Raw genomic sequence first — 22,426 nt, forward strand, 5'->3', positions numbered from 1 at the left:
GTTCCCCATGCTCTTTAATTAATGTGCACTAAGACAGGCTAATGTGCATTCTCCTAGTACCTCACTATGGAGGTACTAGATTTAATGCACATTTACTAAAGTGCATTAATGCACATGTAGATGCATCCACAATTTCTATGGTCCTGTGAGGCTCATTGCTCCCATGAGGTATGCTGAAATGAGAGAGTAAGTGATTAAAGTTTAAACCAGTGGCTTTCAACCTTTTTTTCATTTGTGGACCCCTAAAAAAATTCTGAATGGAGGTATGGATCCCTTTGAATTGTAAGTGGTCATCACATACTTCTGATTGATCCTAGTCATCTTTCACAGATCCCTTAGACATAGTCTGCATATACTCAGGGTTCTGCAGACCATAGGATGAAAACTAGTGGTCTAAATAACCAACTAATTTTAGTGCCCCACCTGAGATGCTTAGAATATTTAGCATTTTGTAGCACTTTACACAGAGCTCCCATTGAGCTCTGTTGCAGGGATAAGCGTACAGTGCTTCTACAATGAAAACCTTAAGCTGCCTATAACATGTGCTCAGAGGTGGGAGAGAAGGAGAATTTTAATTAGAGCAGTTCTCAGACAGTCACGCTAATTAAAAAGCCAGTGTCACATGTATTCAGCCCCCATGCATTTAAAAATAGCCACAAGATGCTTTATCTAAAACTCATTCAAATAAGTTGAGATAAAGCATCCTGCAGCCATTTAAAAAAAAGCAGGGGCTTAATACACATGATGCTGCATCAATACTGGACTGTTCTAATTAGAATGCAGAACAGATTCAGTTAATCAAGTCTGCCCCAATGCATTCTAATTAGAACAAGAAGGAGTACATGTACAGGCACCCCTAAAGCCCCAGGACAGGCACCCAGAAAATAAGATGTACACAATTAATTCTGGAAAAAACTGAGGTTTAAGTGATTTCCCCAGCTGTCCAGAGGAACTGTATGGCAGAGGCAGGGACACAATTTAGTTCCCCAGGCACAACTGTGTTAGTGCTAGTTCAGTTAGTACTAGTGCTTTCCCTACTCCTGCCTCATGCAGTATTTTCTCTAATTCTTATTCTCAGGAATAACTAAACTGTTTTAGATAAAACTTTCCAAAAAATAATTCTGCCTGAATCAACATGGAAAATTTCAGCCCAAGTACTTTAAGTATGATAAAATTATAAGCTCTGCCTCCCTGCATAGGGGCTTATCCCATTGTGCATGGGGCTGGGAGACAGCTGTTCCTGCAGCTGGCACAGCTCCCCCTGCACTGGGGCTTAACAAAACTACTCCTGGTCAGCATTTACACATGTGCTATTGCACGTTATCTAATGCACCATTTATCTAGTACCTGTATGTGGTGGTACTAGAAAATGGTGCATTAGACTAATTTAATGTTCAGTAAGTCCAGAGTATGCATACATGGTAATACTTTACTGCATATTGGATTAGTTTAATGGGCAGTAAAGCATCTCGTGTAGACACACCCACAAAGTCTTATAATGGAAAGTATATGGAGAGGTCAACTACAGATTTCACTATCAATTTAAAAGGCTTAGAACAACAAAATTAACATATTACAACTGGTTTTGTGATTGCATTATTGTAGTATGGATTTTCCTAAGCCACTCCTTGACCTTTTGGGGAAGACTTCCAAAGGCACATAGACACTTATCAGTGACCTGCAAAGGAAATTAATAATTTTATTCTCATTGGTATTTTTTTAAATCCTATTCTGATTATACTGTTGCCTTCTCATAATCACCAAAGAGGTTGATATCCTTTAACATTCATAAATTTATGAAATAAACAACCCCAAATATTATAAATAATTTTACTGTAAGCTACTATAACCTTTTCTTCTCTGGCTTCCTTAACTTCCTTTCCCTTCATTCAACAAAACTAACTTTCCTTTGCACTTGATTTGTAAACATAACACACCCTTCTTTCAAAATCTTCCCCAATTCATTCTTTGGGCAAGCCTCACCTTTTGTCACTTTTGGTAACACAAAGTGTCAACAAATAGATGTCCAAAACACTTGTTACACCACAATGTGGCTGCAGGAAAAGGTAGTAATAAAGTGTGCTGCCTTGTTGTGGTGGACATCTATTGGCTTTATGTCAAGAGAGTGTGCACAGCTGGAGCTGCCTGCACTCTCCTGCTGCCAGAGGCAGGTGCTTCTGGAGTTTGAAGGCTCTGGTTCTACACACACCAGGAATTCCTGCACAGGTTCAGGCCCTTCAAGCCCCAGAGGCACCTGCTAAACTTTCCCCTCAACTTCCAGAGATGCATGTGTAGCAATCTCCAAGGTATGTTTCTGGAAGCAGAGAAAGTCAGGGTTTCCTGCTTCCACAGACTTACCCTGAAGACTGCCAGGCACACATCTCTGCAAGTGGGAAATCCCAACTTTACCTACTTCCAGAGATGCAGCCCAGAAATACCAGAAGTGGGTCTCTGTTAATGGGGAAAGCCAGGACATTCTGGTGTGGTCCTGGGGCTGTCAATCAGCTGACTGACAGTCTCAGCCTTCAAATCATACTGGAGCAAGTTCAACACTCCAGTCTGGTTCCAGGGCTGAGATTGCCAGGGGTGTCTCTCTGGAAGTGGGGAATACATTGCCCTTTGTCCCCCAAGATCAGCAGCTGGAACAACGGGAGAGGTGCGTTTCGCCCACTGAAGCAGATCAGCTGTGCCAAGACAAATCCCAGCACAGCTGACACACTTCATTTGGAAATGTCTGTTTCTAGCCTTTCTGTTTCAAACGCAAGTTATTTCATATTACTAGAAAGCATGATACCATGACACTACTTATTCTTCAGATAAAAAGAATTACTTCTCAACTTTTATGTCAAATTTAATCCTGTATTTGTCATAGGAATCTCAATTTTTAAAAAAGCTGTTCAAATGCAATATATGCTGGACTAAAATAGTGACTATGACATACACAGCATGGAATGTCTTACAAATAATCCAAGCACTTTTGATATATTGATTTACATTAACTTAATTTCACAGTGCTATTAAATAGTCCAAGATGCTTCTATAGTCCTCAATTGACAAAAAACACTCAACAATTATGTGGATCATTTTCTCAAACATTGTGAAGGACAGAAACAAAGTCTTATTCTGATGCAACTGCATCTGATATATAACTAAATGTTGGGAACTTGAAATATATCATTTGAAAAAGAGTGGCCAAATCAATACTTTCTTTTCAATGTGAAATTAATTTGAGAAAATATACAGAATGCTACTGCAATGAAAAAACTGCTCAAATATGTACATATAAAATGTTACGCAATCAAAATGTGCTTTAATATTTTTAACAGAAGTGAAAAAGCAATACTCAAATGGAAGGTAGAGGTGTCTGTGTTTCACTCTAGCACTAATATTAAAACAACACAGATCACTGTTTACAAAGCCTGGTCCAGTAAATGGTGGTATACAGATCACTGTTTACAAAGCCTGGTCCAGTAAATGGTGGCTGAGTCATTGCATCAAAAAAAGCCAGTGCAACATATCATAAATATGTATACAATATATACAGAATATAAAAACACAAAAGATGAACACAAGAATGCCAAACAGTTCTAAAAAAAGCACACACATTAGCATGCTGGCACAGTTGATGGCAAACCCTTTACTTGCTGGGTAGATTGTTTTTCGAAGAAAGAGCTGAAGAAGATTCGTTGGCTCCAGATCCTATAACCATCCAATAACATTAGGGTATAGACAAAGTCATTCCTAACAAAGAGTTCATAACTTTAACTATGTGCCTCAGGCCAAATTCTACAATTCTTACTCTGGCAAAACTCCTGAAGCCAAAAAGAATTTTTCCAAAGTAAAACATTCTTCAGGCCTGAGCAAAATAACCTCAGTCTGGAGTTCAGACTTCTATCAGTAAATGATCACAGCCATGTGGATCTACTAGCTTAAACCCCTACTTAAGGGAACATCTAGGTGCAGACCATACTAAAATCTGTGTACTACAACACTGAATGCATCATGTTTGTGTTGTAAGTATAAGGAACTAAACTATATCCCTGATCCATAACTGCAGAGATCCCATATAAAGGTTGCATGATTAAAGATGTGTCTAAACCAGTGGTGCACTCTGGACTGTGGACCAGATCTAGCCTGAGGACCTGTGTCACCTGGCCCATAGGGCTCCCTACAAAATCTGGAAATTTGGGGGAAATGAAGCAGTTTCAATTAATGCTGCCCTATGCCACCAAATTTCCAGGCCCCAAAGCTACATTTTGTGGTTCTGTGCATAAGGTTGGGGCCAGGGTTCAGGCCAGGGCCAGAACCGGGGCCCAATCTAGCATGTGCAGGACTGGGGCCTAGGCTTTTACCAGGGCCGGGCTAAGGCAGCAGACCTGATCTGGCATGCTGGCTGGGGTCCAATTAAGTGCGCAGGACAGAGGCCGTACACTGGATCCCACCCGTGGCACTGACCTTATCCTGGATCAGATCCAGTCTGTGAATCGACCCCACACCACTCATCCAGCCTGTATCCCAGGAAGTTTGGGCACCAGTGGCCTAGACAATAATAGAAGGTGTTGCTAAATAAGACTGATTCTGTAACTCTTTATATATGATGTTCATAAAAGACACGGTTGGGAAAAATGAATTTGTTGGTGAGGGCTGAGTACAGTGCAAGAAGTTACCTGTTCTTGTGTATCTGTACCAGCACTAGTCACAGTCATGTTCAATGTTGCTTCATGATATTGTCAATACTATGGATTTGACAGAATAGATTGTGGGTAAGGCAATAGGGGCTTATTCTCCTCTTAACCAAAGGCATCAACTAGATTCTTTCCTCTCTTGCCCCTTATGTCATAATGTCTGCGCACACTAACTTTAAAGTGAATATGAATGCTGCCACTCTACTCTGATGGCAGTTCATACCTAGCTTTACACAGAAGTAAACAAATGCAATAGGGTGAAGCAGGAAGACTTATGCTTCCTGGGTCCATGTGAGGTGCAAAAATAGATCTGGTCAAAAATTGTCATCAAGGCAGCTTTCCACTGGAAAATGTCATTTGGATAAAAATAGGTTTTGTGAAAACTTCAATTTTGACAAAACTTGCTGTAAAACAAGTTTTCACAATTTGATTTGGAAAATTTCAAAATGTAATTTCAATATGAAGTTTTCATTTAAAACTTTATTTTATGTTATTCCATGCAATATCAGTAGTAAAAATAGTAGGGTATTTTACATGTCATACCACCTCAGGTTGTCACAACAGTCCCTGCGTGGTGAGATTTTTTCCCAGATCCCAACAATTGCACCTCCTATCATGCCATAGGAATCTCCAGCCAGCCCCATGTTGTCCCAGAGCAGGGACCGATAATCAGCTGATTGAGGGTCCTGGCCCTGGGGCTGCACCACAGTCTCATACTGACTTCGGTGCAGTCCATGGGCTGAGATGGACAATTAGCTGATCATTGGTTCCAGCCTCAGGACTCAATGGAGTCTTGAACTAGCTTCAGTGCAGTCCAAGGCTGGACTCGACAATAAATTGATTGTTGATTCCAGTCCTGGGACCACAGTGGAGATAGCTTGAGACTCATGTGGTCCTGGGGTGCTGATTGTTGGTCTGAACCCTGCAAGTATACTCCAGCTAATTCAAGAATCCCATGTAGTCCTCAGGGCTGAGACTGACAATCAGCTGATTGTGGGTCCCAGCCCTCAGACCAGACTAGAGCCAGCCTGAGACTCTGGTGCAGTCCTGGGGCTGGGGGAGCTGTCAGCCAAGTCCTGCCATACAGTCAGCATCAGGATGTTCACTGTAAGGCACAATGGCAAGCAGCCACAAAATTATTCTACATATTCCAAAATACTTGGAATAATTTTATGACTGACTGTACATTTTGTAGTGGCATTAATTACCTGAATGTGTGGCTGGGTTACTATTTAAAATGGGATTAACAGATTAATCATATTTTAAGTGTCATATCTGCCAGGGGTCCATATGGCATATCTTATCATGATATGACAGAGTCATGATAATTTATTCTTTTATATCTGTATTTGAGCAAACATTAAGGGCAGATGTTTGTATAATAATAAAAGTGCCAAAGTTCAAAAATGATTTATTCATCTACAAAGTAAAATGAGATGTATCAACTTGTACTAAGGAACAGATCCATTTAACATTTATTTTTAATAAAATGAAAATATTTAAATGTTTATGTCATATTATGTGACATTTTGTTTGGAAGTGATGAATTAGTAATTGTAGTAGCATAATATGATGCGACTTTTCATGAAAAAATAAATGTAAAATGGAAAACCTACGCATATACATTTTCCTGAACAAATTTAAGGTTCCAGTTTTAAAATTTACATTTAAAATTGAATTTTAAAATAGAAAATAAATCATTTTCTTCCAATTTTTTAAAATATTCATATCACATGGCATTTTTAAAAAGTGCTGATTCCATTATGATTCCAAACAAAACCAAGTTCTGAAATTCAAAGCTTTTCGTAAAATAGAAATTCAAGGTTTCAATCATATATACACCCCAGAGTTCACACTTAAGCGAGCCAGCTCAGCACCACTTTTACAACAGATTCCAGAAAGCTCTGAAAGCATTTGAGTTCATCATAAATCACTGAAATTATTTTACAAACCTGATCCCTTCTTCCATTATACTAGTATGAATCAGAAGTAATTTTAAGTTGTGTTCCCTGATCAAGCCCAGTGAATATAAAGAATGTGTTTACAAATTCTAGATTACAAATTGCAAGGACCAAGCAAGTAAAAAAATCAAGCAGTATGAAGTAATTACAGCACATTAAGTTTAGTACCTGTCATGACATTTTTAACAAGTGTACCCCTTCTGCCTCAAAGTTTCACTTCATGTACCCCTTTATATTTTTCTCTGGTTTTTAAGGGGTGGGAGGGGTAGTGCAGAGCAAGACCCCCATGGTAAGGAAGGGAGTAGGGCTTGGGAAGGTGCTGCACAGCTGGGTTGGAGTGAGGGACAGAGCTGCAAGAGTGGTTTGTCCAGGAGGACGGGGGCAGCTCCCGCTGCTAAACACTTCCCAGCAGAGGCCCAGGGGGTTTGTGCCCCCCAGATCTCTGCGAAGGGTTGAGGCAGTGACTGATACAGGCTGGACTGCCACTGCCTCATGCCACCTCCACACCCAGCACCATTTTCTCATGGGCAGTCACACATACAGCTCCACAGGCTGGTGAGGGCCCAATGTCCAGGCAATTGCGTACCGACCATCACCAACCCATGGAGCCACATGTGCAACTGGCCGTGAGAAAGTGGCATGGCATGCAGCCACACGGGATGGTGGTGGCGGCGGTGGCTGCTGCCATGTGGAGCCCCCCTCCCCCACCATATGGCCATCCAGGTTGCACATGTGTGGCCCACAGAGGGGCACCTCTACCCTCGCTCCCCTGGCCCTGGAAGCAAGCACAGAAAGCGAGCTGAGGTAGGGGACTGGGAGACGCTGCCCAAAACTCCATTAACATCAATAGTTCATAAGCTTCTGGGGATATGAAATTTATCTGCTTCCGTGTTTATACATTGTCCTCTTCTGTTGGGGATATCTGCTAGTGATTACAACGAACTTCAGTTATATTAATGGGAGCTATGGATACACAAGCAGTACACAATTGGGATAAAGTTATAATACTCATGATTTATTAAATAATTTTGTCCCTCTTTCCATAGGATCCAAGTTTAATAAAAAGCAACAACACAATAATCAACAGAATTATATATTACTATTCATCAAGTATGTCTCAGAATTGTGCAAGAGCCTCCCATCATGGTTGTGCCATCTTTTTTCATTAAATCATAAAATCAATGAGTCGGAAGGGACCTAGATAGATCATCTAGTCCGACCCCCTGCCATGGGCAGGAAGGAGCACTGGGGGTTGGAGGGGGTCATAAGACTCCAGCCAGGTGTCTATCCAGTCTCCTTTTGCAGATTTCCAGGGAAGGTGAGAGCACCACCTCTCTGGGAAGCCTATTCCAGGCTCTGGTCACCCTTACAATGAAGTAGTTCTTCCTAATATCTAACCTAAACCTATCCTCCCTCAGCTTGTGGCCATTGTTCCTGGTGACTCCAAGGGGGGCCCTATTGAACAGACTTTCCCCGAGCCCCTGCTGGTGGCCCCTGATAAGGTTGTAGAGAGCCACAAGATCCCCCCCCCCCCCGTCTCCTCCTGAGGAGACTGAAGAGATTTAGGTCCCTCAGTCTCTTCTCATAGGGCTGGCCACTGAGGCCCCCAACCATACGAGTGGCATAAATAGCAATTAGCTTAAACATCAAAAAAACGGGATAGAGAGAGAAAAAGGGGGTGTTCTAAACACAGGCGTAATAATAAATATAATTGGATAAATCAAGTTTTACATGTCACAGTGGAGGCAAGAAAAATGAAATGGGAAAAGGGGCAGAAAAATTAGGTAAATTAAGAACAACAAAATACTAAAGAAATAGATAAGACAAACACTTATAGTTCTACTGAAAATTGAATATAGGCTTTACACATAAATGTAGTTTATTATTCATGACAAGGTTGTTCCCTTAGTAACCACCACATCACCAGACCTATTCAGTCTCATATAAACAAAGATCTTTAATAAAGCAATGTAAACACTGTTATGTCATGTGCATGCATATTTCTTACTAACTTAGAAAAGAACCTTTTACATTCCTTACCTTGGCTGAATTTTTATGTGCTAGATGGGGATAGAGTGTTTTTTTGTTTTACAGAGGTGGTGGAAGGTGGACATTAAGGTTTATAACAGCAAATTGTTTTACCATTCATTGCTATTTCTATTGCCTTAGCATTCAAAGTCCCTAAGATCAAGACTCCATTATATTAAGAATTTTAAAAGAGAGAGGAAAAGTAGTTACTAATATTCATTTCCTGAAACACTGTAATTGAAGGAACACCATCAATCTGTAACCTAATCAGTTCCAGAAAATGACTCAAAATACTGAGTCACCTATCAATTCTTCCAAGATTTCTTTCCCAGAACATGAATATCTTACTAGATGATAGTACTCAGAGAAAAAAAAATCTGCAAATCTGGTTGCAAAACACTCAGACAAGTGACAAAGCTCTTGCTTAAATTATCCTAGTAACGGTAGAATCTGAATTAGGTTTGACCCCCAAGAAGGTATCTCATCTGGGTCTTTTAGGAGAGGAAGATGTCTAGTAAGGGAGGTCTTTTCTACAAGTTTTGCTGCTCAGAAAGTTTGACAATGTGTTTAAAACAATTTGTATTTCAATAAAATGGGAAAGGATGAGGCAGAAAGCTACTGGCATTACAATGTTTGAATGAACCATGGGGAAGCAGTACAGGAAAGCTTATGGTTCATACATACAGCAGATTAGTCAGAGATCCATCCTAAAGTAGTCATACATGTAGAGTGCCATTCCTCCTGCTTCTTCCAGGTCTGCACACTTCTCCTCCAAAAATAGCATGATGTCTAAGGGCCTCCAGAGCTTCAAATAGTGAAAATATGGTAATTATTTGTCTTCCATATGATTTTTCATGTGGTAGGAAATGTAAACCCAAGGATCAACAAACACAAAATGTAAGAAAAGACAACACATGTCTTTTTAGCAATATCCTCTAACTAATCTTCCTAAACACATGCTGTTTTTTTCTACAAAAGATTTTTGCCTAGGGAAATGCAACAACTGTGTTTATTAAACAAAGTAGCACAAGAATAGAACAGATCAAGTGACAAGGGAAGCAGGATCCTTTCAGAGAACAGAGGGGGAACAGATCAGGTGCAACAGAGATAAGGACTTCACTTACATAGTCAAAGACCTTTTGAGCAACTGAATACAGAAGCCTCTTCATACAGCACAGTGTGTTCATTTAACCTCTGTACAAACAGATTTGTCTTTCATCAAAACAGCTTTACACTTTTATGTTCATTCAAATGGCAAGCAAACAATTGATTCTCTTCATCCCATGTTTTCTATCGAAATGCAATCTTGAGGCAAATGTCATCCTAAATTTTCTTTCAAAAGAGAAGAGTACAAGATATGAAGGAGAAAGTACTGTTTGGATGATGACTGTGTTAAATAGTCCATTCTTTGAGAGAAGCAGCCCGAGGCATGAATGTTGGATAACATTCTGTTTTTCAGTAGCACGGAGGAATCAGCTGAAAAGAGGTCAGTGCAGCATGCAGAGAAGAATTCTGAATTCTTCCCCTGCCTCAACTACCCACTAATTTTGAAATACCAAATGCCTTCTGACAAAACTGTGAGCACAATTGTAATCTCCAGAAACAAAAAGGATGCTCTTACTGCTGAACTAAGGAGCAAGCACTCCATCACTCAAATGTATGAGATTTCTACAACGAAAAAATGTATTTGCGCCAATACTCGGTACAAGACCTGGGCCTGAATCTGTGAATCGCTTATCTCCCACTGAAATAAGGCTTGCATGAGAGTAAAGTGATGCAGACTAATTGAGCTCATCTCCAACATGGGGTGAACGTAATTTCAGGAACTTCACAGGCAATGGACTGCTTTCTAATTCCTGTCACAGCAGCACTTCTAGTTATCACAAGATGAAATTTAATTGCCTCTACCTGCAATGCAAAATGCTATTTAAGATGCAATAATTTTGGTTTTGGTGTTTCACAAATTAATAGATCATTAAAATTTTCTGGACAAGGCTAAAGATCTAGTGCAAAAACAGATTTTTAAAAAATTCAATCCATTTGAACACAACCATCTAAATCTAGTGTACCAGGATAGAATTTGGCCATAAATTCAAATGATGTATCTAAAATTATATGGTCTTATATATGCAGGTATTAATTTGGTACCTGTAGAATGTGTGCTCCTTTACCCCTTCAAGGATACTTGTCCCAACCTAGCAGAGTAGTAACAGTGGCTGTGATTCATAGCTTCAGACGATTCTAATTTAGCTAAAATTTCATTAAGGGTGCTCCTTCCCACGCTCACGTAAAAATGAGTTAGGAATCTAGGGTATCTAGTGTCAGTCCTGGCTAAAAAGTTATAACTTAAACGTAAGGTAAAATTAATGGGAATTTATCTCAAGTAAGGGCTGCAGAATCAGGGTTTATACAACTTGTATTTCCAGGCTACAAAAGTGTCCTGTGGGTATTTTTCGTCCCAATGTTTGCTTTTTAAACGAATACAGTATTTCAAACAGCTTAGTACATCACACTTCACTTTGAACATACATGACAAGGTAATTATGTAAACTAATTGTCTGCAAAAATCCACCAGAATGAGAAGATGTTCACTTCAGTTATAAAAGCTGTGATTCTGACTTAGCAGTTTCATCTGACTCCATTCAAATTATTTGGAACATGGCTGCACCAATTATTTGGTACAGAAATATAAACGCAAATCTCCCTATCATGTTGTGGATTACCATATAGAAAACACTTACCCAAACCTTCTGATTCAAATAGGCAGGTGTCATCCACCCCGACATCTCTGCACCAAGATAAGAAATTTGCTGTGTTGTCTCGTGCAAAAAAAGAACCTGAAGGAGCATTGGCTTTGCATGGAATCTTCCGCACTGGTAAGGTCTAAAAAACCAAAAAAAAGCAAACAAAGATCTTCTACTAGGTGCATAATATTTGGTGAGGCAGTCTTTGTACATAGGAAATACAAAGTCAGAACTTGTAAGGATAGCCTAGATATTTAGCATGGAATAAACATCACTCTTACTTTTGCACTAAACAATTATAGCTGAAAGGCAAATCAACAGTGCAATCCATGTAACATGAAGACTTCCACCTGTGAGTTCCTTTAAAATTATGAAGAGATGGACCTTTGAAGAAATGTTTAGATCTGGATGGATGTTTGCTCTTTCCCTTTGCTTGGAAGCTTTGGCGCTAGCTCACAGAATAAAAAGCCAGGCATCTGAACTTTCCCCACACTGGGATAAGTGGAGACCTAGTTTTGGCCCATGTATGAAGATAACAAAAATGTTCCTGTATTTCATAGCAAACTATGAAACCCCTTATGGAAAGGTATAGTTTCATACTTAGTAGGCCCGGAAGGGACCTGAGCAGATCATCAAGTCCAACCCCCTGCCAGGGCAGGAAAGAGATGTTGAACAGTGCAGTACTACGGTTAGACAACCCCAGCAAGGTGATTGTCAAGCTTTGTCTTAAAGTCTCCCAGGGTAGGAGCCAGCACCACTTTGCTTGGAAGTTGGTTCCAGATCCTAGCCACCCTGACCATGAAGTAGCGCCTCCTGATGTCTAACCTGAATTTGTCCTCTGCCAGCTTGTGACCGTTATTTCTAGTCACTCTTGGTACCGCTCGGGGAAACAGGGACTCCCCCAATGCCTGCTGGTGCCCTCTAACTAGTTTGTAACAGGCCACTAGATCCCCCCTCAGCCTTCTCTTGTGGAGGCTGAACAGGTTCAGGTCCCGTAGCCTCTCCTCATAGGGCCTGCCCTGCTACACCCTGATCATGCGAGTGGCCCTCCTCCGGACCCTCTCCATGTTGTCCACATCCCTCCTGAAGGACGGCACCCAGAACTGGACGCAGTACTCCAGCTGTGGCCTGACCAGTGCTGCATAGAGGGGGAGGATCACCTCCTTGGACCTGCTTGAGATGCATCTGTGGATGCATGATAAGGTGCGGTTGGCCTTCCTGACTGCATCTCCACACTGCTGGCCCATATTCATCTTGGCATCAATGACAATTCCAAGATCCTTTTCTGTCTCTGTACTGATGAGAAAGGAGTTCCCCAGCCTGTAGGTATGATGCTGGTTCTTCCTCCCCAGCAGCACCTTGCACTTGTCTGTGTTGAATCCCATCTTATTCTCATCCACCCACCCCTGTAACCTGTCTAGGTCTGATTGTAGCCTATTCTTCCCTTCTAGCGTGCCCACATCCCCCCAGATCTTAGTGTCATCAGCAAATTTGAACAGGGTGCTATTTACCCCCTTGTCCAAGTCACTGATGAAGATGTTGAACAGTGCAGGCCGGAGGACCGAGCCCTGAGGAACCCCACTGCCCTCATCCCTCCAGGTCGAAAATGACCCATCCACCACCACTCTCTGGGTGTGGCCCTCCAGAGAGCTGGCGACCCATTTGGTTGTGTAAGTGTCAATACCACAGTCCCCCAGTTTTTTAATGAGAACGGGGTGAGAGACAGCGTTGAAGGCCTTCCGAAAGTCCAGAAAGACTATGTCCACTGCTACCCCTGCATCTAAGGATTTGGTGACCTCGTCATAGAAGGCTACCAGGTTGGTCTCACAGGACCTTCCCTTAATGAACCCGTGTTGTTTGCCCCTAAGCATAATCTCCCTTGCTGACCCCTTGTGGACCAGCCAGGTCCACGAGGGGCCAGCATGTATAACGTTGTACATGCTAGAGTCTGTAAGAATCTTAGCAGTGACAGTTTGTATAACCTAAATTCTCTCATTCACTGACTTTACAGGCTCACTAAACAAAACATACTAATATAATCCAGTAATTTCACAATCACAGATCAACTCAGAGGCAATTATCTTTTCAGTTGTACCAAGGTAATTCTAATTTATACCACTGACTTCAGAAGAGTTAGTCCAGATATAGTCCAATGTAGCTAATATCAGATTCTAATCCAAGCAGAATGACCAACACACACAAAAAAAAACCCTGAATGTGCTTGCCAATAAGGACATACAAAGCATACATCAACATTTGAGTTTTCAAGTAAAGCTCATTTTTATGATATGGATAGATTTCTGCAACACCAGGCCAAATAAAGTGAGAACTGACCACTGTTATCCCATAACTTTACAAAGTCTCCCGATCCCAGAGGAATTCAGCCCCAAACTGGGTATGATTGTGCAGCTTTGCCATTAAGCTGATTTATGGAGTATCAGCTTCTGTTCTGGAGCTGGTTATTAGACTCAAGAGCCAATAAGCTAAAAGCTAGGAAAGTGCAAATGGTGTCTGTAGCAGTTTCCAGCTCTATATCCAGAAGTTACCCTCAACAGTCCAAATAATTCTTGGAAGATTCACATAAAACACTGAAGGGGAAAAAATCCTCAAATGGATTTAGTAGGCTTCACTGGACCTCAGCTCCTGGCAGCATGCTAATTGCAGGATTTAGAAACAGCTGACTTATGGTTCCCCTTCAGAGGTCCATTTACTTCAATGCTGCAAAGCTTTGGTGTCCTGGTATATATCACTGACAACCTCTACATACATGACAAACTAAACAAATATCAAGTGGAATGCTAATGACCATTTTAGCCATTTCTGCCCATCTTTTAAGGAATACATTTCCAGTGACAATAAATGTGGAGACATTGTTCTTAGATTATAACCTAGATTTTATTTCTGCAAGGTTCTTGTTATAACTGTATTTTCTTCCAGGTTTTAATCCCTTGAGGCAGAAAAAGAAAAATAATATGTTCAGTTTATAAGATTTAAAGGATTATGATTCCATAGTTCTATAGATTCTGTCTACTATGTGAAAAGAACATCTAACTATGTGTGATATCCATTTGTCTTAGAAACCAACCATGAAATGATAGAAATGTCACCTCCTAGCCTATCCTGGGACTAGAGCCTCTATTTAGAGAGATGTTTTAGGGGCTCTTCTCTTCATAAATAATGATTTTTAACTTAATCCAAGGAAGTTAGACACCCCAGTCCCATTGACTTTGAGTAGGATTTAGGTCTTCTTTGAAAGCCTCAAACACATAAACAGGGTAACTTTGATGGTCTGTGCGAGGTTATGGGAAAACTGCTTCACGTGTGTGGGGGGATGGGTGTCCTAAACAAAACGTGGCTGGTCAGGTAGTCACTGGCTGCGAGGAAAACAGAAGTACTTGACTGAGGAAGAAGCTAAAAACTGAACTGAAATGATCACGACTGAAATGATCAGAAAGGGGCAATGCTTCAAAGAGCTGGCCAAGATGTCATCTCCACCTTCTATCAAAGGAATACAGTCGTATTCACCAATGTGGTGTGATACTTTGGGGTCCTGTTTAACTCTTCACTAAACTCAGATGACCAATAACATTTTGTTCCCAAATATCCTATCCTTTCACCTCTGCCTTACTCGATTCCTTCCTCACATGGGCTGATGGGCTGTAATAACCCATGTATTGGACCTTTGAGGCCCCTTCCAAACCTATGATTTATAACCTGCAGGCTTGTTAACTGTAATTCACTGTATGGGGTAAAGGACACATAAATGCATGAAACAATAGCAACTGAAGTTGTCCTCAGATAAAGAGATGTGACATAATACATACAAACATTTGAGCTCGTCTCAAAAGTGGATAAATCAAGGTTTAATTAGTCACACTTCCAAATTCCTACTTTCCAGTGCAGAGCCTGCTCATCTCATTGCATGCAATTGTCAGATTGCTTTAGGCTAATGTACTGAGCTTTGTCTCTCAGTCCTTGTGTCTATAGTCTATAGCTGAATGTGAAAACATTTAGCAGATTCCAGCAGGTACAGAAACAGCTGGTACCTTTGCTGTACCCTGTGTTGCTGTGAATGCTTCAGGCCTACGTTTAAATTCCCACTGCCTTGCAGTCAATTTTTCATGCGAGATACAGTTCTAAGTCCTACTTTTCATTAATGGTTTCACACCCAACTCTAATCTGACCAAAGACCAAATTCTGATCTATGAACCACCAAACAGGTGTAATCCTCTGTAACAGTACAGAGCGTGAAATGTTCAAGACAAGGCATGAGAGAGATAGAAGTCAAGATTCTCTTCATCAGGCACAGAACATTGGGCACCAGCACATGCAACAACTTTCTAGCAATCAGGGAAAAAAAATGCTTTTAAGAATATTTTCTAATTATAACTAACACTAGCTATTCAAACATTCTTTACATTTCCAAACCCCTCCTTGACTCAGCTCACCAAAATTTATACCAAGCAGAGTTTTGATCCTATATAGTTGATCAGTGGTTCTCAACCATTTTTAGACTCGGGGCAGCCCTCATGAGATTCAGGGTACCTCTCAGAATGTGACAGCTCTTACCTTTCACTCATTTCTTAACTATGGAAAAACAATGCAGCAATTCTGCTGCAAAAAACTCAGAAAGATCACAACAGGTCATACTATGACACTCTTTGAAATCTTTGGGTTTATCTTGTAAATCATCTGTAGGTGTTTATACACCTAACAGTGCTAATATTGTAACAACCTGGTCTGGGACAGACATTACATAAACTGGTTTGAGCTAAATCAGTTACATCTCATACTACATTCAACCAGGTTTATCTCAAACCAGTTTTGGTTTTGGCTATTTTGAAACTTGTTTATGTGCACTGAATGTCTGTTCCGTTACAGGGTTAAACCAGTTTCTGATCACTTAAACCAATGCATGTATAATGGCTGTGCGTAGGCCCTGTGGCACCCCTAAAGGATCTCCTGACACTCCAGGCTTGAGAATCATTACTTTAAATAAAAATGTGCTTGAAAGACTCAATGAATTTGGATAAGGGCTTTGCTATCGTAGTTGTTTTGACATCAGAAGTGCTCAAACACTATGGTGATAGATAGCAAAATAGAAGTCCAAAAACAGATAGAGACTGGTGTACAGCATTAACAGCTCATGATCTTATGGCACGTTTCATGACATTTTTTTTTTCTGAATGCTGCATCTCCAGGAGTCATATGATTATATGACAATCTTGGCATTCATTTGATTTAAAAGTAAATTTCTAGGCCTCACTGTTACAAAGGAAAACTTTAAAAAATGAATCCCTGTCTCAACCACTAGGAATGACGTAAAAAGCATGCTAATTTATCATCTTTTGTTTGAATCTTATAATTTTATGCCAATTTCATTATTTTTATGTCACACTTTGTGCTGGCATACTGAAATAGTGGTACATTATTAGGCATTATTCCTTGGGGAAAGTTCCAGAGTAGAGAAAGGACATGGGAGTAATACTTACATTTCTAAAGAATTTGCTTGAAATCCATTTCATTCTTCTTAGCTGTTTCCCCTTCCCCAGAATAATGCTGTTGTCCCTTACTACTCTGTCTTTGGTTGCCAAAGCTGTAAGTGTTGAGTTGAATGCAATGAAGTTTAGCTCCTTATAGGAATGGGCCTTCACAATATATCTGTTAACACCAGACAAGTTTCTAGAGTAATACCTTCTTTATTTCATACCAGTTAAAAAGAGCAAGCAAGCATCTATATCCTGAGGCAAATTCTCACTTTAAAATACCAACTACATCACATTTTCAATTTGATTCTCCTTCGTGACTTTCACCCTTTCTGTGAGGTAATGGAGCATTCATCCATCTCAGTCCAATACTGCATCCCCTTCTTAGGTGAATGTACTGGATTTCTTAAAAGCACAGTAAAAAGAGTGACAGCTAGTTAAAATTCTATGGTGGTTTGCCTGAGCAAGGACATGTGGGCCAACCTGTATCCATGTGAAAGTCATCAAAAGAGAGAAAAATGTTTTGTTTTCTAAAACTGACTTCTGGATAATTATGATTTCCTACTGCATACAAATAATGCCAACATTTTCACTACTATAATTTAAATGGATACACGTAAAACTTACTTCACTGACAATATTAAGCTTACCCCTGAATTGCACAATGGAAGTGAAGCCAACTGGTGGAAAACCAAATGTTAGTGATATCAGAATTATTTAAAGGGCTTATAACAAAACCATTTATAATAACTTCAGATATTTTTTTTTGCTGATGATATTTCTTAATTTGACTATGTTCGAGTATACGTCCACAAAACAATGATACGTGCACAAAACATCAGAAATCCTGCAATCTGGTACTGCTTATATGACTCTACTGACATGGAGCCAGATGAGAGACATTGTGAGTTACTTTAGATCTAGTCAGCAGAGAGAAGTGAATTTATTGTACCTGAGCTGATGGTATAAAAAAAACATGATAGTAAGCAAAGAGAAAGATGCAAGGCATTTTCCCCTTGGTCATCTGCTATAGGAGCAAGACAAAGCTATAATCCCTATGCTCATAGTCTCCAAGAGCCAGCTACATCCATAAGGGAAGGGAAGGAGATAGAATCACAAGCTCATTTTCTCTTTAAAAATTAGCAGCCTAGGTTTCTAGATGTCAAGGAGAAAGTAAGATGCACTCTCAAGAGAGAACTGCAGCATATGTGATCATGCAGAGGCATCGTGCCTTGCTGAGACACAATATTTCTGGAGTTCTTGCCAGCAGTCCTGTGGTTTTGCATCATTACCAACATGCACTTAAATCTGGGTCTAAATGCTCTGTGCTTCCTGATTGAAGTAAATGGCAATAACTGGATAAAAGAAATGGAACTGAGTCCAACTATTCAGAATTTCCTGTTAACATATCAGTTCCAGTTAGTTCCAGTATACAAAGTATCTAAAACTGGATGTTTATTTACTGTATTTTTTTATTTTATAAATTACATTCATCCACCTTGACACCTGAGACATCACTTTAAATCCACCAGTGAAACTATGAAAAATAGAAGTCTTGTTTCTAGATTTTATATCTTATATTAAGGTATACTACAGGCCAATTGCTTAAGAGTCTAGGTCCCTATAATGAAGCAGATCTGACCAGTGTAGTGTTCTGAAGCCTGTTGGATATCAGTAACCTTTCAGCTGCACAGGAGGCCTAAAGAAGGATGAAATCAGAAATGACAAGTAATGGCAAGGAAACACAAAATGTATGCTAGAATGGGGTGAAAGGGATGCTTTGCCTTATAATTCACAACATTTTTTGCATTTACTGAAATTATGAGTAAAAATGATATTATCATCAAATGATTCTTAAGAATAAGCCTGACAAATGGCAAACACATTTTAGATAATTTTACATGCTAAAACCATAGACCATTTGACTGAAATATATCACATTACATTCTACCCTACCGTCCACAAATTTAGCACTGAATTTTATTCCCACTGGACCCTGTGCAATGGAGGTAAACTACTATGGAAGACTCATAGTGAAATCCCCATATTTTCTTATCACTTAATAAACATCCCCACCACTTTGAAAGGTTGCCTTTCACTATTTTCAGATCTACTACTGTTAATGTCCAGCTCCAGAACAAGTGAAAGCTGTTATTAAAGAAAGATTTTATGTGCAAATATTCTTGTTTAAGTGCTCCGAATGTCTCAAAAGTGTTTTCTAACAGATCATTCAGAAATAATTAGGTTTCCATATGGCAAGAGTGACTTTTGTTGACATAGTATAATATATCCAGAGTTACTTTGAAACAGCAGTGCCCACAATTACTCCTATCAAATATCATGAAAACAGTTCCCCAGTTACACTCCTTTTACAATCTTGTCTTGTTGATGTGCATGCATGTGGTTTAATGCAGGATGTGAAAGTGTGAGAGAAACACATGATGTAATCATGGAAAAATGCTGTCAGGTTCACTTCTCAGCCCAAGAGGGACCCTGTTTCACTGATGCTGTGATATCACATGGAAAAAGAAATGCATTTATATACTTTTTCCCAAAATGCAGGTCCATAAATAAATGTTATAAAGGGGGAAAAAAACCCATGGATTTTCTTTGGGCAGACTCAAATAATGGTTTAAAGGCTCCTGATAACAATCATATTACTTGAAAAGGTGGTTTCACAATTTTTTTAACTCTCCTTTGTTTTTACTTCAAAGAATAAGAAATAGCCACCTGTCTTCCTAAGGATAGGGCGTATGGCTGACTAGGCCAGTTGAGGCCAACCTTTTTGGCAGGTGTGCTATAAATTGATTTTGCCACCCTCCCTGAGTGCCACTGATTCCCTTCCCCTGCCTGACCTGCTGCCCTGGTTTTTTTGTTTCCTCCCCTGACCTCCTGGCCCAATTTGCTGCTTTGCTTTCTGTTTCCAGCACTGTGCTGCCTTCCCACCCGACCTTCTGTACGCCACACACAGAGGCTGCCTGTGTTACTTGCGCAGCCTGTGCCACAGATTAGATGCTCCAAACCAAACAGCTCTTCCTATGTTTTCAACAACCTACACTATCAAAGCAGAGGGGAAAATACTGAAGATACTTAGCATCTGACTACAGCTGTGTCTCTCTGATAGCTATTCAACAATTCAAAATGTAAATTCACAATCAAGTATAAAGGAGGAACACAATCATCTTTGTGTTTTCTTTCATTCTGTTACCTATGCTTGAAACAGGCTGTTCTTTCCTGCCGCTCTCCTTTCTAGCTACCTTCTTTAAAAAATTGCTCTGGTCACCTTCTAATTGTAATTCTGATATGTTGTCTGTATTGGCTCTTTCCTGAGACAAATCCTGTAATAGTAAGTCTTTTCTGGAATAAGCCTTCAGTGCATTTGTCCTTCATAAATTTCTAAAGTATCAAATGCACTGAAGGCTTATTCCTGAAAAGACTTACTATTACACGACTTGTCACAGTAGTACACAGTGTGCTAAAAAATACAAGAACATGTCATTACACTGTTTTATGCATAGTAAATATTACACGTGGATTAATAAATAACACTAGTTAAAACCAAACACCATTTATGCAGTTGTTATATTCACATTCCTAAAAACCCCTCTTAAAAAATTCTGTCCCCACCCACAAACCACAAAAATGTTGCCCCTGGCTCAATTCACTTGAGTGCAGGAAAAACAAAGTCATCTCTGATTGCCGTACTCTGCTTAGGATACAGATCCTAATTTGGCAAACGGTCAACTTTTAAATCTAGGTGCGTAGGAATGAATAAATCCATCAGAGAACATTTAGTGGGGTAAAAAAAATCTCCTATATATACACATATACTTTGGAAAGCTAGAGCACCATTCTTTTTTATTCATTTATTGTTAGCTAGAAAAATTTTAAGAGGTAATAAACAGACCAATAACCACAAGAAACTATTGCCTTTTACCAAGAATTTAAATACGCAGAGTTAGACACTGAAACATTTCACACCACAAACAAGAAAGGAAAAATGCACTAAAAGGTTAAAAACTAGAAACCCTTCAGGTAAAGATAAAAAATGCTGGAAGTCTGTGAAAGCTGGTCAAATCAAAGCATAGACTCAGGAGAAGACTCCAGAACAACAGAAAAAAATGTCATTATACTCAAAACAACAAAAAAGAGTGACTTAAGTGACTTCAATAGTCAGCAACTCATAAAACTCTTCTCAGTGACTGGAAATGTTCTACTTTATCATCTTAAGCATTGCAGAGGAAGGGGTACTAATGGAAGAGCCAGGTAGCTTTCAAGCTAGAACAGAAAATCCCGTGTTGCCCTGATTACCTCACTCAGCCCAGCTGGGACCAGGGCACAGCCCTGCATTTGCTGCAGGTGGTGCTTGCTCAGGGGATGACTTGCCCTAATATCCTGACTGAAACCAGCTGGGTCCAGGGTTTCTGGAGTGGCCTCATTACATAAGTACATCCTGATGATCCTGACAGCTCTGTCCTTTTTATCTCTGTCATCTACCCACCGCCTTAGGAACATGAGTTTGTTCAAAATGATTGCTGTCTTGTACATCACAGCAAAACTGAGACAGATTCAGTGCTTGCGTCTCCCAGGTATTAAAGTTAATATTGAATTTCTTCAGATTGGCCTTCAAAATGTTCTTGAATCTCTTCTTTTACCCAACCCTAGTGCATTGACCATCAGTGAGTTGGAGCATATAGGATCTGTTTTGGGAGCTGGTTGTGACGCATTCTTTGGATGTGTCCTGGCCAATGAAGCTGGTGCCATGTAAACATAGATTCAATGTTTGTGGTGTTTACTTAAGCCAGAACGGTGGCATTCATTCTTCTGTCCTTCCAATTTCATAGACATTAGGGCCAGGAGGGACCTCGAAAGATCATCGAATCCAGCCCCCCACCCAAAGCGCAGGAAGTTAGCTGGCATCATAGGATCCCAGCAAGATAACCATCCAGTTTGCTCTTGAAGGCGTTCAACGTAGGTGCTTGAACCACCTCCGATGGCAGGCTGTTCCAGACCCTGGGGGCTTGGACAGTAAAAATATTCTTCCTTATGTCCAGCCTGAAACAGTCTTGCAGTAGCTTATAACCATTCGACCTTGTCAACCCTTGGGAAGCTCTGGTGAACAAATGTTCCCCCAGATACTGGTGGTCACCCCTGAGAAACTTATAGGCCATCAGATCACCCCTGAGCCTGTGCTTTTCCAGGCTAAAGAGCCCCATGGCTCTCAGCTTGTCATCATAAGGTCTGTTTTCCTGTCCTCTGATCATGCACGTGGCTCTTCTCTGGACTCCCTCAAGCTTCTCCACATCCTTTTTGAATTGTGGAGCACAAAACTGGAAGCAGTACTCCAGCCAAAGTCTCACCAAGGCCGAGTACAGCAGAGAATGACATTCTGGGATTTGCTTGAGAAGCATCTATGGATGCAAGCCAGTGTTCTGGTCGCTCTACTAGCCACAGCATCACATTGCAGGCTCACGTTCATCTTGTGGTCAATGATGACCCCCAAGTTTCTTTCTTCCGTAGCC

General features: G+C 40.3%; 1 protein-coding gene across 2 annotated transcripts in view; it reads right to left on the minus strand.

Annotated features, from left to right (window-relative positions):
* The window catches only part of GAS2 (growth arrest specific 2), a 172,026-nt gene that overhangs the window by 85,037 nt on the left and 64,563 nt on the right, over positions 1-22,426 (minus strand). For both annotated transcript variants that reach the window (XM_090032841.1, XM_090032840.1), the window contains exon 4: positions 11,416-11,557. In XM_090032841.1, the coding sequence (XP_089888967.1) occupies positions 11,416-11,557 (142 nt within the window). The remainder of the gene's footprint in view (positions 1-11,415; positions 11,558-22,426) is intronic.

Source organism: Crocodylus siamensis, chromosome 2 (assembly GCF_052110815.1).
Source record: "Crocodylus siamensis isolate JL-2025a chromosome 2, ASM5211081v1, whole genome shotgun sequence".
NCBI classification, from domain to species: domain Eukaryota; kingdom Metazoa; phylum Chordata; order Crocodylia; family Crocodylidae; genus Crocodylus; species Crocodylus siamensis.